General features: G+C 30.0%; 1 protein-coding gene across 1 annotated transcript in view; it reads right to left on the bottom strand.

Annotated features, from left to right (window-relative positions):
• The window catches only part of LOC136984686 (DNA-binding protein SMUBP-2-like), a 61,910-nt gene extending 49,940 nt beyond the window's left edge, over positions 1–11,970 (bottom strand). The window contains exons 1-6 of the mRNA XM_067281766.1: positions 11,658–11,970; positions 9,054–9,130; positions 3,637–3,800; positions 3,351–3,546; positions 2,852–2,952; positions 866–1,026 (exon numbers count right to left, since the gene is read on the bottom strand). Of these exons, the coding sequence (XP_067137867.1) occupies positions 866–1,026; positions 2,852–2,952; positions 3,351–3,546; positions 3,637–3,800; positions 9,054–9,130; positions 11,658–11,762 (804 nt within the window). The 5' untranslated portion in view covers positions 11,763–11,970. The remainder of the gene's footprint in view (positions 1–865; positions 1,027–2,851; positions 2,953–3,350; positions 3,547–3,636; positions 3,801–9,053; positions 9,131–11,657) is intronic.
• Positions 11,971–19,744: the final 7,774 nt, after the last annotated feature.

Raw genomic sequence — 19,744 nt, 5'->3', positions numbered from 1 at the left:
ACAATTTTTTGAATTCCGACTTCAAAGAAATCTGCCGCCTGTCAAGAAGCCCAATCCACGACTGCAGTTTTCACTTCTTCGTCGTTGAAATGTTGACCACCAAGGAACTCCTTTAAGTATCGAAACAAGTGAAAATCACTGGGTGCAAGGTCTGGACTGTGTGGATGATCGTATCGAGTCAAAACGATAAAGCACTGTTTAATCTTTTTGTTTTGTGATCGTCAGAAAGCAGTCTTGGAACGCACTGAGAAAACAATTTTCGATAATTCAGTTTCTCCGAAACAATGGTATACAAAACTGATCTTGAAATCTGTGGAAATTCAATTGATAACGTTGAAATCGTGAATCGTCGGTCCTCTCGAATTTTGTTATCCACATCACGAACCAAATCTTCAGAAATCAGAGAAGGTCGACCAGGGCGTGGCTCATCAGGCACATTAACTCGCCCATCCTTGAACATTCTTACCCATTTTTGAACTTTACTGTCACTCATAGCATTATCACCATAAACTTCACAAATCTGACAGTGAATTTCCGCTGCTGCCAAGTTTCTTGCATTCAAGAATCGAATAACAGATCGTATCTCACAGTCTGCGGGAGACTCAATTTTCTTAAACATTTTAAACTTTTACAGCTCAGCATACAGACAGACATATGGCTGCAAATGGCGTCAAAACGCGCGCCAAGCTTGCTCGGAGCAGAAGCATATGCATACTGCCGTGATTGCGCATTATTCTCACTTTTATTCACAAACGGACCTTATTTAAAAAATAGCCCTCGTATATATTATTATTTATACATTAAAAATACTTGCAGAATTTATGCTTTAAGTTAAATATATTTTGTAATCAGAAAAATGACTTACTTTTAATCCATTTTTAATAAACTGTAATATAATTTCTATAAGAGTAGTAGTTTTACCAGTTCCGGGTGGTCCATGTATAATTGCTATTTCTTTTTGCGAAAGAGAAAATTTGACTGCCTCTTTCTGACAATTATCCAATTTATCATTGAAAAATACTAGTTCTGAAAAAAGTAACAATTTTTATGTAATCAATATTATAATCATCAAAATTAATATCTATTCAATATGAATTAAAATAATAATAGTTACATGTATAGTAGGATTTTGTTTAAATGAGATTAATCTAAGCAAAATTTATGTTTTTGTGGATAGTAAATGATTAGGTTAATCCACTTTTAGTGCCATTGAATTTGATTCTTGAATCAGAGAACCATGCTTTATGGTTTGCTGAATCAAGAGTCAAATTATGTGATATTATGTGATAAATATCCAGGTTTGATGTTTATTCCAGGTTACCTATTCACTTACAACCCTCAAATAAAACAAGACCATTTTGTACCTATATTTAATAATGTAAAAAATTAAAAACTGTAGATGGTTAATTTAAATTTAGATATTAAATGTAATTGTTAAATAATTTTATCACAAATTGAAACTTTTATTAAATTAAAATTTATCTCAACTTAGGACTGATTATACTAAGAAATACGTTCTAAAGGTAGTGATTATTTCAACATTTTGTGTTAAGATTAATAATTAGAAATTAAGTTAATTAAATTTCTCTCAGAATTTCAGATCTTCATCAAAACAAGCCAACACAGAAATGCTAAAATGTTAAAGAATCTGAATATTTTAATTAAGATTATGAGGGTCATTCAAAAAGTTCTTAGACTGAAACATAAATGTCAGAGTATAATTGAAAGTTTTAGTGTAGTGGAATGACAAATCAATCATATAAACATATGTGAAATTAAAGTGATTCTATAAATTACTTCATTGTTGATGTTTAAATAAGATATGTTTTGCATTTTTATAAAATGGAAAAATTGAACTTTGTGCAGTTATTAAATACTTTGTTAAAAAAGGTTTATCAGCAATAGAAATTCATTTAGATATGAATAATACTTTAGGGGATTCTGTTTCTTCATTTTCAACAGTTTCCAAGTAGACTAATGAATTTAAATGTGGTTATGAAAAACCTGGAAGATGATCTTCACAATGGACATCCAGATGTGTTGATACACATTAACAAAGTTTATGATATGATTTTGCAAGATCTGTGATTAAAGGTATCCAAAATTGTTAAAGCTGTAAACATCTCAGATGATTGGTATTTCACATTTTGACTGAGGAATTACATATGAAGAAACTAGCCACAAGACAGTATCATGTTTCTTAATTAAACAAAAACACATCCATACTCAAATTTCTCATGGCTGGACTGTTTCAAGAAAAATACAACTGATTCTGTGCACAGATTTGTTATCACAGTGAGACTTAATCTACCACTAAACACCAGAAACAAAGGAGCAGTAGAAACCATGGATGCTTGGTACAAAAAAAAAAGCATTAAAAAACATCACAACATTGATCTGGGCTGCTAAAGGAATTACACTAATAGATTATCTTCCAAAGGGTAAAGCAATAATGGGAGAATACTATGCTAAACTTCTGAATCAGTTAGACAAAAATATTTGAAAAAAAGGGACAAGGAGTACCAAAGGAAAATGTCATCTTTTACCATGATAATTTCCCTGCTCACAGAAGTGCTCTCATGATTGAAAAAATAAACAAACTAATGTATGATTTGCTGAAGTATGATGATAAAGTATGAAACATGAAGCAATATGTATATTGTTTCATGCAATAACTAATTAACCAATTTTATTAATAATAATTTTCATAAATTTCACCAATTAAACAAATCTTACTATTAAATATGAAAATATCATTATTTTATTTTGGAATTTCTATTATTTAAAAATTTTGAACAGATAAATAAAATTAAGATGCATTCTTTATGAAAATAAACTGAATTAATTTTACCTTTATTTAAAATTTGAGAATTATCACATGGTTTGCATTCATTGAACAGTACACTAATTAGTTGATATGAATTTACATTATCTTTGAGGTTTAACAGAGCCCTAAATGAAATATATAACAAATAGTTAAATACTTATAGTACTTTTCACTAACAATACAATTTTTCATTCAAGTTACACTAAATATGACACACTATTTTACTATTATCTTGATTAAACAGATACAAAAAATAATAAAAACTATGCAAAATATTCTATGATATAATATATAATATAATGCAATATAGAATATTTTAAATATTCATAATTAATATCAAGATTTTTAATAAAAGGCTTCACTAAAATGAAACTATCTTTAAAGAATGCCAAAAGATTGCTTAATGAAACTGAAAATAAAACATAAGTTTGCTTTCCTAAATCATCTTCAGCATTCTTTCTAATCATTAATTCATCTTAAATACATTAAAAAATTAAAGCAGTTATTTTTATTTATAAAATACCTCTTCATCCTTCTATAAGTTACTTCATTTGCTAACTTGCAAATGTGGTATTGAACATCATCCTCTATTCCAAGAGAATCAAATTTTTCTTCAAAAGATACACTTATATTTGCTTGAGAAACACGAGACACAACACCGGAGGCAATTGTCTCTCTGTTGTCATCACTTCCAGATGTTATTATTCCAACTATATCACCTGAAATAATTTTTCATAAAAATAACTTTATATAATGTTAAATATCTCTTAATATTTAAAAATTGCAAAAAATTACGGTAAATGTAGTACCTGCTGTAAAGCCATGAGCCTCAAACGTTTTACCAGGAGTAAATGGTTCAAAAACACAAATACTTCTTCCAAACAAACCAGTATGACATGATCCCAAACGTAACTTTGATATACAAATCCCTTTTCGTTGCAAATTAGCAAGAGAAATGCTAGTTTGCATGCATCTATAAGAAATACTTTATTGATTAGATCACATTCTATTCTGTAATAAATTGTTCAATTTATATTTATACTTAATTTATTAAAGATTAAAATATAATAAAGTAATGTCGAAATAATAATTAAATGATCACAAACAAACCTTTTTAACCAGTAATCTAGATTAATGGTTAAAAAGGTTTTGTTTGTGATTATTTACTCACCCCAGTAAGTTTGAGAAGAAGACTATTATAATAATTAAATGTTTTTCCTCTAGATTTCTATAACTCTCTTGATAATACAATGCATAAGAGAACATTATCTACAATTGTTATATTTATTTAAATATCAAAATGACATAATACTATAGTTTTAATTCTAAGATAGGCCTATACCATTTTACTTATATTTTTTACTTATCTACAGCAGAGATGCTTTTTACAATCAATGGTATAATACAGACAAAAACCCCAGGTATTGGATTTGAGGGAAGTGCTTTTTCGTATAATGGAGAACAATTATTTTCAATTTAACAGCACTATTTACAAGCAGAAGCATGATGTACAGTACCTATGGTCTCTGCTGCTCTTGCAGAACTTATCGTAAGGAATATTGAGTTTACAGTTTTTAGTTCTCTGTTGGCTATTTGCTACCCACTCTTATATCTATGTTATGTAGATGTTATCTTGCTTGCTTGGGATGGCTCTGAGGAAGAGTTGTATGTCCTTATAGACATGTTATCTTCTATCTATACAACAATTAATTTTTTTTGTTGAGCAAGAACAAGGCAAGGAGATACACTTTTTAGACTTACTTATACACAGAGTATCTGCTGGGCTTATGTTTTCTGTCCGCCACAAAGTTGGTACATTACACAAATTGTCCATGCTACTGCCTTCCAGCCCCCACTGCTTTTTAAATTCTGCTATTTTGGCTCTCGTACATAGTGTTCTTAGTTCCAGCCACTCAAATATATGTAAACAAAGAGATACAAATTATATCAGATGCAGTATGCAGGGCAGGTTAAAATATCAAAATTTAAGTATCTCCTTAATCGCATTAGGAAATTGATATATCCTCAGACATTCCTTTCTAATAAACAAAACTGCCGCATTATTCATCTACCAATTTCTTATGTGGGCACTTTATGCATAGTCCATCTCTTCAGAACTCATGGCCTCTTTTTAACAATTGTTCCCCAGCCTATTTTATGTAGATTGTTATGTGACGATAGGGACAATGTTGCTGTATATGAAAAATCGGGTTCACCCAATTCCGTTGCAGCAGCTGTTATCGGGAACAACATTAATGTACATTGGAGCCACGTCTAGAATGCTGCAAGTTTGGGTAGCAGAACATCAAGAGGATATTGTCGTAATAGACTCACAATTGTGCTTTTAAAAATAGCAGTAGGGCATGGCTAGGTGCCCTTTAGGTTAATACTAGATTACTGAGGTGGTGCTATGACAAAAGAATGTTATCTTTATATTGTGTCGTTTTTACCCTGCAATATCCCTACCATCGATATTCTGTATCAATTTATAGATAGAATTATTTAAACAATTCACATTGCAGATGCTCTAAAGATCTGTATACTTGGGGATTTATATTGCCGTTGATAATTTTGCATGCATCTTATATTATTACTGTTCGAATTTTTATTAAATACTAGCTGACCCAGCCACGCGTTGTTGTGGCTCAAAAAATATCTATTATAAATGTGTAACACTTCCCCCGTAGGGGAAATTTCAAAAAATCCCTTTTTAGTGTATATTCTGTTGACGTCACCTATTAAAACGCAATTAAAAACGCAAAAAACCGCATGTAAAATAGTATAAATAGAAGCCGAGTTCTTCACGGTAAGCCTTAATCCCGTCTATCACCCCCCGTAGGGAGAATTTCGACATGTATATTATATAAAAACACGTGCATATTCGAATGCAACGTTGTGTCAAAATTTCAAAGGAATCGGTAGGAACAAACAAACGTTATATATTATTTATATAGATAGATAGAAAATGATCTTCTTTAGTCCATTCTCACAGAAAAGCATAATGCCTCACAGAAAAGCAAACTTAAGTTGTCAGAAGTTAGCGCCATCTGTTGGACATGAAAGCCTTAATCCATATATAAATATATTTTTGAAAGGGGGGAAATGGTGATCTTCACATATGCCACAAACCTTCGCGGGAATGTATTAAACAACTTTCCAAAGTTTCATGGCAATCGGATAAATGGTGTGGTAATGCATGAAGGACACACACACACACACACACACACATTCGTTTTTATATATATAGATTTGATATTCCAACCTCATGTCTTTATTTAATTTTAAAAAAGAAACTTCGCATTTATGTTCTATTCTTATTCTTATCGTACAGATTAAAAACTTAAATAAAGTAAAACTGTGAGCAGTTTTTTGTTATTTTTAATTATTCAAATTAAATATTTGACTCCTCATTTGGAATTAATATATTTCAAATCCAATTTCGACACACCTTTGACCATCACTCACCTAGTTCATGGCATTCTATATTGTTTTTTCTAATTAATTGACACTTAACAAGACTTAATACAATTCATTATTTAAAAATTTTTTTCCCCATAAAAATATAATCTTAAAATTCAGTTTTTAAACTGAATTTTAAGATTATATTTTTATGGGGAGACACATCTTAGAATTCAAGAAATACAGCATAAAAGTAAAAGTTATATAAAAAGTTAATTAATCTGACACCTGGTAAAACTAGAGTTGGATTACTGAAAATGTCAGATTACTGGGTGTTTTTGTAATTTTGCAATATTTAACAAGTTATATATGATCTGAATGTTGACATCACTGAACACTTACATCATGACATCAATGTACATTTTGTATCAGTGCACCGTGATCTATATGATTTGTTTACATATGCTCTTTAATCAATATGAAGATGAAACAGTGTATGATTATAGCATGTTAAGATTAACCAAAATGCTGAAAATTCATTACTTATTATTTCACAAAATCAACATTTATAATGATTTATGTGCAAAAAAAAAAAAATTTATTTCCCGCACATACAATATAAATATGGTTCTCAAAAGTTACATATGCTCTGAGTATAAAAAACTTGTTTTTCAAATGCACTATCGTTGAATTGGCCTGTGTAAAAGAAAATAAATCAGTTATCCACATTATGGAATATAAAATTTATGACTTGCTCTAACGCGTTCAAACAAATCCTTCGTGAAATGCTAGCATGCCAGATTATCATCAAACAATTCTGGATTATTGAATTATTGCCAAATTAATGTTAGCACTATTTCCAGTCAATATGACTGATATAAAAATGTCCCATTTATTTAAAAAAAAAAAAGGCGTCAATCATTCATCACAATTTTTATTATTTTGAGTAATTGACACAGCACAATTGGTTGAACAATGCAAGCTTTATAAACCTTTATTTTAAAACAAGTAAAAATTAAATAATTTTTACTTGTTTTAAAATTTTTATTTGTATTTATAGCCATAGTTGTAATCATGCATTTTCCATTTAGAACTAAACATCATATAAAATACAGTAGATATTTCTTTTGAATATGCACTGTCCAGATACAGGTTTTTTGCATTTTGTGAAAGTTTGTACAGATGCGTTAGCACATGTTTTCCTTTTGAACTCTGCACCTGCACCATTTGATTCCAACAGTTACCGTATTTACAGGATGTTAAGCCACGGCTTATCAAAGAAAAACTAGTAGTTATAACATAAATGCTGCCTATCAAATACACAATCTAATGAAAACAATAAAACATTTAAGTGCAATCAATCACCTTAAAGTCAACCATGCCACCTGAGCTGCATTTGAGTTTGGGTTCAATTCCAAGTATTAATCTGCAAACTCCTTTGTAAAACTACAGTCCAGGTGTGAGAAATACAGTTGTTAGCTTTTAAAACAATCATGTAATTACTTCCCAAGGCTACTGGTTGTAAAAGAGAGAGGGAGGGAGAGAGAAAGAGGTCATATATCTGTGAGTCAGGTCATCTGGACTGAATCAATTTAATTAACAACCATTCTAGAGTTTCCCAATGTTCCTTCAGTTCCCAGACCATAACTTTTGTACACATCAAAACTGGAAACCAATAAGATTTTGGGTTGGTCAGGTGGGCTAAGATCCTATTCATTCTGTAATTTTTCAGTAGAGGAGGAAGTGGAAGAAGTTGGCTTAAATATCACTTCAAATGTTTTCTGTCAGCTCTAAAATGAAGAGCCCACCAATTGTTTTATCCACATTATCACCAATGGCCAAGTGGACAAAACAACTGAATACTAGTTGCTGGTCACAAATTCATCCCCAGGAGATGGCTTTGAAATTTTCTGGGTTTTCTTCGTGTGTCTAACATATAAATAAGAATAGAAAGTCCTCCCAGGAGGCAGCTTGACAAATTGTTCATATTGTTTTATCCCATCAAATCTGCTTGAATTTTTCAGGCTTAAAACTTCCCAAACAATCCTATCTTTTGATTAATATTTACTTCTAAATTTGAAAGTTGCTAAATTTTTCAGATTCTTCTTCTAGCCACAGTGATTTGCTGTAGAAGGATCAGGAGAAGAAAAATTGATCTGTATCATTAGCAGTCACTATCATTTTCAAAGGTTATACTACAGAAATTCACCAATTCATTGCTTTTGTGCTGAAAATTTTCTTCTACTTTGCTATCAGAATCCCCTTTATCAACATCTTGAAATAATTGTAAATACCAATCCTAAGTTGTCATTTTCTATTCATTGTTGCCATTATACCATTTGAAAATTCAACTATTTATACTGACTGATATAAATGCCAAAACTTGTCCAAGTTATAGAAACAATGTATTCCCAATATCAATCATTATGACTACCAAAAAGTGCTAATCAAAGTGCTAAAGTGCTTTTAAGACAATCAAAATTACTACCCAAGGTTACCGGTTGCAGAGAGAAAGAGAGAGAGAGAGAGAGACAACATATATCTGTAATTAGCACTTTTTGGTAAACATGTGTAATACTTATTAATTATTAAAAAATGTCAAAATGTTTTAGAGATCTATTCTAGATCAAAAAACAATAAAAATTATAAAAGTACAATTGCATGTAAAGAAATGTTAAAATTTAAGAAGCTTATAAAATCATGACCGGTATGTTGCTTCTAATATTAACTACCTTATACTGTAATAATATTGAAAATAAAAACAAATTTATCATAGAACAATAGAAAGTAATGGAATTATTAAAATTTTATGTTAAATATTACTTACTGGCTTTGTTCCACTTCTGCATCACGTTCAATATTAAGTAATTCAAGGTGTTTCGATACAAATTTATCTACCGCCATCTAAAGAAAAAATAAGCAAAAGTTTAAATAAATTTTTATATTGAAGACAATAAAAATTGACAACATAATCTATATATTAAGCAAATCTTAAGAAGCAAGATATTTACTGCAGTAAAAATTTAAACACCAATATTAATTTTCTTATTACTGTAATTATGAATGCAAAATTAGTACACTTATATATATATATATATATATATATATATAATATAATTGAAAAAATGTTTATATCTTTTAATATCATAATAATTTATTTTGAATTAGCTTTACTTTTTCAACTTAAATAATATAATACAATATTAGTACTGAAAGAAAATGAATTATAGATATTTTTGTTTTCTTTTACATTTTACATATCTTGTTTTTATAATGCTTGTCCTGTAGGCATTAAAAGAGAGCCATTTTAAAGCTCATTTTGGGTTTGACCAGACAGACAATGGGAGTGATGATGAAGAGAAATGGGACTCAACATGCTCAAGTTAGTCCAGTTAGCAAACAATTCAAAAGCAGAAACATATACAATCTGCCTATATACTTCAAACATTATGTTAACAATACAGTGCAGTAAAACAATACATAGTAGTAAAGAATTTGTTTTAAAAATGCAAACCAAACTTTACAATAAAAACATGAAACAAATCATAACACATTCTTAACATTGTATTGAACATAAACGTACTCAGCAAAAATATATACTCCAGTACGTATAAGTTAGTTTTCTTAATTAAAAATTCCCTCGGCAACTTATAAAGTGGTGGTTACTGGAGCTTAACATTGTATTTTGATACTTCTCTAATTGAAGAATTAATTGACTACTGTTAATCTCAAAAGTGTGTTTAGGCTTTCTATTTTAGATATTATTGATATAATACAACATTGTCATGCTTTTTCCAGCACCATCTACATATGAGATGTTACATTTGAGATACTTTTTAAAATGTTCTAATATTCTAACCAACTCTTAGTAACTATAGATTGATACATCAAATACTGTATAGTAGGATGGAGAGTTCACTGAGTTTGGTGTTACTGCTTATTTCTTTATCGCAAGTACTTTCAACAAATTTATAATTGTTGAAAGTACTTGCGATAAAGAAGCAACTGTAATGCCAAACTCAGTGAACTCTGTCCCACTATTCTAACCAATTATATTTGGAATGTAACTTAAGATCTTTCCTGTATATACACAACATTGTTTTGTTAAAGATATATTGAGTGTAAAAACTCATGTTACATTTTTAAATCATACAGAAATATCATCATCATTAAATGTATTCTATACATTTATATGTAATACTTAGTTTAAAATTTCACATTTATATGTCAAAAAATAAAAAAATTAGAAGTGGTGATACTAGGAATTGACAATCATAAAAATTTTGTTACAAACAGTCTATGTTGAGAATAAGAGGTCTAAGCCCTTGGGGTGAGTGAGCAAAGCAAGCAGGAGCAAAGTCCCCCTAACGTACAGTATACATAATTTCATTATAATTATTGTAATTAATTAAAATATATTTATTTATTATATTAAGAAAGAAATTTACAATTTATATACTCTATACATAGTAGAAAATAATAAAACAATTCAGTAAGTGATCAATGAAGATCTGATTGATAACTGATTTTGAATCTACCAATAGTTGACCACACATTTTATATGCATAAAATTATAATAAAAAGCAACTGACTTTATATACAATATATGTTAGTAATATATTCAATTATGTAAATAATATCTTAATTATTCAAAAGTTATATACAACATATTAATACAGGTGACTAGCCACTATGATTACTTAGTTTAATTAATACATCTTTAACAGTGGTAAAATTTAAAATAATGCTAACATTTTTGGCTTGGTTAACTAGCCATTCTCAGACATTACAGTCAAAAGTGGCCCACTTCAAAGAGGTAGATTTATATACGATAATTCACTTTGGTCATTGAAAATTTCCGAACTCTGGCTCATAACAGACAGGATCTGAAAACGTGATTTTCATCCATTAACAAAGAATCTGTTGTTATCAAAAACACAGGAGAAACAACAGAAGAAATCATAATTGAAGTTATTTTTAGATCATTTATTTATATACAGTACATAAATGTTTATAAAGTATATTTAAAAGCAACTTCTACCGAAATCATAAGCATTAACACTTTGTATACTTCATACAAACACACATAAATCATTTTATATTTACATAACCAGTGGTGCACTCAGGATTTAATCTCGAGGAGAGAAGTTAAACCGATAAAAAAATCTTTTCAATGCGAATTTAATAAAATTCTCAGCTTACGTGACTGCTAATTCATTAGTAGTATAAAAATAGAAGACACAATAAATAAAAAAATGAATATTAGGCCTAATTAGGAAAAATTTTTTGATGTCTCCTTTTTCTTTGGAGGATGGCAAAGTCCTTTGGCTTCCCTTCTGAGTGTGCCACTGTACATATCATATAAACCACATAAAAATAAGACATTACTAAAAGCATTATAGCCTATATTGTGCTTTCGTCGAGTTATTACCTGGCAATTCCAGTTGAATTTTCGATTAATTAACAAATGAATGGCGTTTTTTGAATTAAACAACTTTGAAGGACTCGAACAGAATCGAGAAAAAATTATTTGCATAACAAATTAATACAAAACTTTACATATCTTTCTTATCATAAAATTAAACATATCAAAGAAAATTTTATTTTACATTTACTTTTAAAAATGTAATAATCGATGTGTTTATTTAATGATAAACATAAGGATTCAAATTATTTGGTCAAAAACTCACGACGACAGATTATAAACACCACAAATAGATTTAAATACACGTGTTAACTGGCTCAAAACAAGTACGCGAAAACACAGGAGAAGTAGTTACTCAAAATCGTCAACAGAGGGCGCTTCCTCTTCAAAAATTCAAAATTTCCGACAGAGGAGCAAATTCTTTAGTGAAAAATGGAATGCAATAATATCGAATTTATATTTTTAAAGTCGACATTGAAATTTTTAAATTCTTCATACACAGCAAGTTATGCATAATGTAACTTAAAAGAATAAACAAATATCGCGGTATGAAATTTATTTTATAGCGAAACTACTTCAGAAATTTCAATCTGATTTTTTAGTATTCTATTTTAAGTTTTACATAAAGTCTTGCCTCTCTTATAACCGTATTTTTTAGCCACACGCGTGTAATAACCCTAATAACTAATAATAATAATGATAATATAGCTGGGTGTTTCGGACACATGGCAATGTTCCGCGACCGGTGTACCGCAGCACACTGGTGTGCCCTCATTAGGTGAAAGGTGTGACGTGAACATATTCTATTAATTTCAAGTTTTATTTATATATTTTTGTCACAGTTGCTGTATTTCAAGTGTTATTTCATCCTATTTCATAAGTGCTGCGGCACTTATGAAATAAGATGATGTTTGTTTATTCTTTATTACAAGCCACGCACTTTTATGTATTTTAATAAATTAAACGTAAAATAAATTTGCTCACGGGTGTTGTCTGTTTAATAATAATAATAGGTTGGCGGTCTTACGTAATTCTATTAATAATATCATATCATACGCTTTTGAGGGGAATAACATTTTGGTATGCCGTATTGAGACATGTCGAGTCATGGGTGTGCCGCGAATAGAAAAAGGTTGAAGAACGGTGCTCTAAGGAACCCGGGATCGAATTCGGACGGATCGGAAGATCCCCAGAAATTTTTCGGAAGATGATCTGTCCGGATATATCGGGTCCCGTCCCTCACCACCCGGCAGTCCCATTGTTGGCCTGGACGAACCCATAATGGGCTTGCTAATAGAGGCCGGTTTAGTCCCCACAGAGCGAAAAGAATTAAAAATAAAAAGCCACATTTTGTATACTGCATAAATACTTTGCAGTATACATATATTGTATACTGCAAAAGTATACAATATATTCTATGAGAATTAATAATTATAATTGTAGTCTTCATCATATGTCAATTATAAATATTTTGTTGATAAGAATAATATGATAATAATTAGTTGTTCATCTTAGTTTTATATTACGTAAATTTTCAGATGAACGCTGTGTAAAATCAATATCACGATTACAATTGACAATTAAATGTTATTATTTGAGGTATTGCGCATAAAATAAACAACTGTCTCTTGGCCAATATCCAGTAATGTGAAAAATTCAATCAATAAATGCATTTTATTGAAAATTGACTGCTTAGAAATTCATTTCCTTAGTTGTATTCTTAGGAGAGGAATAAAATAGAATTCCGTTAGAAATAGAAACTCATATTAACTTGAATAAGATTAAATGTAGATAATCAAGTGCTAAATCAACTACTACGCATTCTAAACATAAATATATCGCAATTCTTGCATATCTATAGATAAAGCATCCAAATTAAGAAAATGGTAAATCCAATTTGTGCAGTACGTCCTCTAAGCGAAATAGGAAGAATATTTGGCTTAAACACCGTATTAGAATGTGATTGTGCTAATGAAAAACGACGAAAACAAGTATGTAAATTGAAATTATTTCGCATTTATTCAATCACATTTGAATGTTTCATGTGGATAATGGCGTTACTTTACTTTCTGATTCTAATTGACGACAACTCATTCTGTGCCGGATGGAACACACTTTATGATGAAGGCTCGTTTATTATGAAAATGATAACTTTCCTTATTGGCTTATACTTTGCTTTCGAATCATCGATATTTCGAAGACACAAAATAAACTGGACGGGAAATAAAAGCGCATGCAATGAAGAAACAGAATTCTGGATATCTGTTGAAAAAATGAACTATTGCTGGTTATTCGTATTTGTTTCTGCAGGAATAATAATTTCACTGGCTATTGATTTATTCATATATCCTGCAATGACAAAGATTAATTCACCAACGGTTGCTGTAATGTGTTCAATTTCTTACATGGTTTGGGCGTTGATGGTTGCTGGACAAATAATAACCCTGATTTCCTTAGTGTATCCATTAATATTTTTACTTTTCAAAAGATATCAATACATACAACACAAGATAGATATCATACATGATAATTCACGGCAACTGAAGAGGATCATTGAAAATATCATTGATAGACACACCGAAGTATGGGAATTATTTCAAGACATAAATAAATTATTTAGCGATCTAGCAGCTGTGATGTATTTGTTTTTATGTTATATCATTTGTTTGTTTTGTTATGCGATTATTTTCATGGAAATGGATTGGATCCTGAAAATAATACTTGGATTTCTTCCCGGAGCATTAATTATCGGAAGTCTCGTTATTGCATTTCTACTGTCTAGGTTAACTTCAATGGTAAGAAAATAGATTTAAATGTTTCTGACACCTATATAGATATTTGGCACAAGTGGCGTAGCGAACGTAACTGGCGCCCGACACTTTATTGGCGCCCCTCTTCCCTCTCCAGAAACACATATAGTTTGTCTTGGAGACCATTTGGGCGCCCCTCTGAGAGTGACGTCCGGTGCATGATACACCCCCTTGCACCCTCCTAGCTACGCTACTGTTTGACACCTTATTCAATTTCGGGTGAAGGCCAGACAATCAGACAAGAGATTGTTGCTCTACCTACTGTTCGAAAGATAGAGCAGTCTACCTTTATTGTCCGGAAATTTCTCTACTCAGATTCGACCGGTATTTGAATCTTAGTAGAGATGATCCGCAATAAGCAGTCTGTCCACAAACGTTCGGCACTCATTCTTCACCGTTGAGCTGATGTTGAAGAACGAGAAACCTTTGTGTCAGGTCGCTATTGTGGACAACCTAGGAAAGGTATAAAAGGATATTTTAATGTCCATAGAACGAAAGTGTTTGATGATTACATCAAGACACCTGAATTTTTTGCCGAGCAATAATTATTTTATTTCTCAAACGTTTTCAACCTACTTATTATAGGCCATCGTCAGGCTTACGATTACCGTTCCGAAATGGAACGCAACGTTTTTCGAATACGTTTCATTTAAATTTAAAAGTTTTACAATAATTGTGTATATTAAATAAATGAAAAATAAATAAATGCAATAAATAAATAACAGCAAATAAAATAAAAATAGCATACATAAATAAACATAGTGAACAAGGCTAAATATAACTACTACAAGCTTTAAAAGTTTTTAATCCCCATACTTTTTTCTATTATGTACTTCCACGCTGTTTGAAGGGCATTAGCATCCTTGGCATTTAGGCAACGGTTTTTCATTTTACTTTTATATATTTCTATCTTTTCCATTTCTAATGCAATGGATGGAGATTGGACCGTTTTAATGAATTTTGCCTCATCCCATTTTACATTTGCTCCTTCCGTCTGCGCCATGATTGCTAAAATGGTGTTGTTGTGCCCTTTATTAACGTTGTATTTGTGTTCTCGCAGACGTATTGCTAAGCTTCTTCTGGTTACATCCACATAATTCTTTGTTACTCATAATTGTTGATTTTCAAATGGTATTTTACAAACTCCAGCCTTCTCTTGCATTTTTACGCTATCTTCATCGTTCCTTAGTAATATAATGGTGGGGTTATAGATGATGGGTGCTCTTTTATATACCATTTTTTCGTTTTTATAAGTGTTCAGTTCATTCATCGCTCCTTCTATATGCTTATTGTATATGAATTTGTTAATTGCATTTACTTTAGTATCTAGTAGGCCTTTAATTGTGGCGGTTTTGTAGCCTGAATTTGTTGCAATCTTTTTAATTCTATTAATTTCCTTCAGACGGTCCTGAATATTGATGCAATATAGAAACGCTTTTCTAATAAGTGCCTTAAATGATAATAACTTGTATTTATATGGATCGTTGGATCGTGATGGTATATATAAGGGAGCATGAGTGGGTTTTAAATACACATCTGTTTGTACACTTCCTTGTTTAAATTTTATATCAATGTCCAGAAAATGGAGATGAGTATAGTTTTTTTTTTTTTCTTTGTTCTAGTTTTAGTTTTAACCCATGGCCATTGCTATTGATTGCAAGTAAAAGTTCTTCAATACGTCTGTTATCTTTCCAAAATATAAACACGTCATCGACATAACGTTTGTAGAATATAATAGCGAGGTTGAGGCCGAAGTTTTAAACGCGAAAACGTGTACGTCGGACGTTCAGCGCCGCTTTTCTGTTAGCCTAGAAGTATGACAATGGCGTTTGGAATGTCGAGCATGATTCCACTGACTTTCCAAACACCATTGTCAGAAATGGGTAAATGCGACTCTTGGAGCCGCATTTGCCCATATCTGCTCTATAATTAGAACACAACTTGATTTCTGGTTTGCAATTCGATTCTTAATTAAGATCCTCTTCAGTCATATACGAATGACTAGGTATCTACAATCATTATAAAATTATAAAAGCTATAATAATAAAAATGTTAAAAATTCAAGTACAAGTTTTACAGCTAACTTGCTTTAAATCTACGCGTTAGTGTAACATTCATTCATTATATTAAAATAAATATTAAATATATAAATATATTTATATATTTAATATTTATTTTTTATAATATTTTATAATATACAAATTTATTTTATATTAAATATATAATATAAAATAAAGTATTTTAAAACTTTCTTCTTAATTACATAAGAATATGAATCGATTATGATCTAAATTTAAAATTCTGCTTATATAATTACATTATTACACGATATATTAACTCATAACAGATACAATCTGTACTCATTCGGTAGCAATTTATGGTTATTACTAACATCACTCTCTGTTAGACAAGAACAGTAACCAAGTTTTACAAATTTTTACCTCACTATTATTTATTATGTATTTATCTGGTATATGCGAGTAATTTAACACGCGTTTTAAATATTAAATCATGCAATCACTTGGCATTTCGCTCTAAAAAAGGCCGATAAAAAGTTGAGGCACAGAGTGATCAGAAAATCGATTTTTCTAAAATCTTTTCTTTGTTAATTAATTAAAGCTTCTGCCACGTATATAAAGGGATTACCTAAATTAATTTCGCGCGTTAATTAAGTCCTGCATTAAGCAAGGGATACCTGTGTGTTTAAGTTCTGAGTTGTACTTTTTAAAGCGAACTTTTTATTTTGAAATAATTAAAAACAAGTAAAGCATAAAGTAAAATAGTATTAATTATAACTGTAGTTTTTTTAAAAAATGTGGAGTTAATCATATAACAGTTATAAATATTTTGTTGACTAGAATAGTAAGTTGTTTATCTTACAGTTCTACGTTACGTAAATTTTCATGCTAGAGTTTACAATTGAATATTAAATGTTATTGATTGAAGTACAGTACGTAAAATAAACAACTTTCGCTTTAACCAATAAAATATCCACCCGAACGTGACACATTCAATCAATAAATACATTTTATTGAAAATTGACTGCTTAGAAATCCGTTTATTTAGTTAAATTCTTAGGTGAGCAATAAAATACTATTTTATCGTAACAATATTACATTATCTCCACTTGAATAAGAGTAAATATACAAAATCAAATGAATACCAACAACTGAGTATTCTGAATAAAAATGTATCGCAATTCTTGCATATCTATGGATAAAGCATCCAAATTAAGAAAATGGTAAATCCAATTTGTGCAGTACATCCTCTAAGCGAAATAGGAAGAATATTTGGCTTAAACACCGTATTAGAATGTGATTGTGCTAATGAAAAACGACGAAAACAAGTATGTAAATTGAAATTATTTCGCATTTATTCAATCACATTTGAATGTTTCATGTGGATAATGGCGTTACTTTACTTTCTGATTCTAATTGACGACAACTCATTCTGTGCCGGATGGAACACACTTTATGATGAAGGCTCGTTTATTATGAAAATGATAACTCTCCTTATTGGCTTATACTTTGCTTTCGAATCATCTATATTTCGAAGACACAAAATAAACTGGACGGGAAATAAAAGCGCATGCAATGGAGAAACGGAATTCTGGATATCTGTTGAAAAAATGAACTATTGCTGGTTATTCGTATTTGTTTCTGCAGGAATAATAATTTCACTGGCTCTTGACTTATTCATATATCCTGCAATGACAAAGATTAATTCACCAACGGTTGCTGTAACGTGTTCAATTTCTTACATGGTTTGGGCGTTGATGGTTGCTGGACAAATAATAACCCTGATTTCCTTAGCGTATCCATTAATACTTTTACTTTTCAAAAGATATCAATACATACAACACAAGATAGATATCATACATGATAATTCACGGCAACTGAAGAGGATTATTGAAAATATCATCGATAGACACACCGAAGTATGGGAATTATTTCAAGACGTAAATAAATTATTTAGCGATCTAGCAGCTGTGATGTATTTGTTTTTATGTTATATCATTTGTTTGTTTTGTTATGCGATTATTTTCATGGAAATGGATTGGATCCTGAAAATAATACTTGGATTTCTTCCGGGAGCATTAATTATCGGAATTCTCGTTATTGCATTTCTACTGTCTAGGTTAACTTCAATGGTAAGAAAATAGATGCGAAAAATGCCAAATAAATTTGGCATTTCTTTTAACAATTATATTGCATTATAATATGTCACATGCGTGTTAAATTGTGTAATATAAGAAGTTCGCATAACTTTAGACGATTCTAAGTTTTGTAGTTCTGATAGTATCTAGTTACTTTTATCTTTTGATGGATTATTCAGAGACATAATATAGATTTCCAATATAATCTAGGCAACCTAGCAAGGTAGAATAATTATTTAAATTATTATTTATATGCATATATTATGGACTGGCTTTTACGGATCAATTTAATAAGTGACTAATTTAATACGGATCAATTAATGAATGAATCAATATATAGTATGGTGCGCGCTCGGCCATCTTAAAATAGCCGCGTTGCTATTTTAGTCATTATTCAAAATGGCCGAGCATTATAAACAAAGATTTATTAATCACTTGGCCCTAATCGTATATAATAATTTATAAAATAATAACATAATTTAAATATATAAGTAATAAATATAAGTAATAAAAAATAAAGTAAAATTCGAGAAATAAAAAAATTCAAATCAATCAAGATGATTATATTATAATATTGATTAATGTTTATTATAAGAAATTTGTTAAAATTTTATTAGTGAAACTTATAAAATTATTGTATGATATAGTTATTTATGTTTTCTATTCTTAAATTTATTATTATTATTTTTTAAAATAAAGATGTATAGTAATTTTATTGCGATTGGAAGAATTTCATCTGCAAAACTTCCTCTGGTATTAAAATTAAAGGTTAGTAAGCAAATAGTTAAAAATTCATTTTCAAAATTCAAAATTATAAGTAAACATTTTTGATATTTTCGTGTGAATTTATTTTCAGATATTAAATTTTATGAAGAGATTTGGAAGAATGCCTCTTGGCCTATCAATGGGCGGATTTTTCTTCGTAAGGAAGAACTTCGTTTTAAGAGTAATTAAACTTTATTTTTTATTATAACAGTCATTATTAATTTAATTATATTAATTCGATTAATTTATATCAATTTTTAAAGTTTATTTTAAAATCTTAGTACAAGTATTCTTTGCCAATTGGGGAGTTCAGTTCCAAAAAGTGATGCAGTTAAGTTAGTTAAACTGTAGTTGATACATTC

This window comes from Centruroides vittatus, unplaced genomic scaffold (genome assembly GCF_030686945.1).
Source record: "Centruroides vittatus isolate TY-2023 unplaced genomic scaffold, ASM3068694v2 contig_926, whole genome shotgun sequence".
NCBI classification, from domain to species: Eukaryota; Metazoa; Arthropoda; class Arachnida; order Scorpiones; family Buthidae; genus Centruroides; species Centruroides vittatus.
This window is presented reverse-complemented; position numbering and strand designations above follow the sequence as displayed.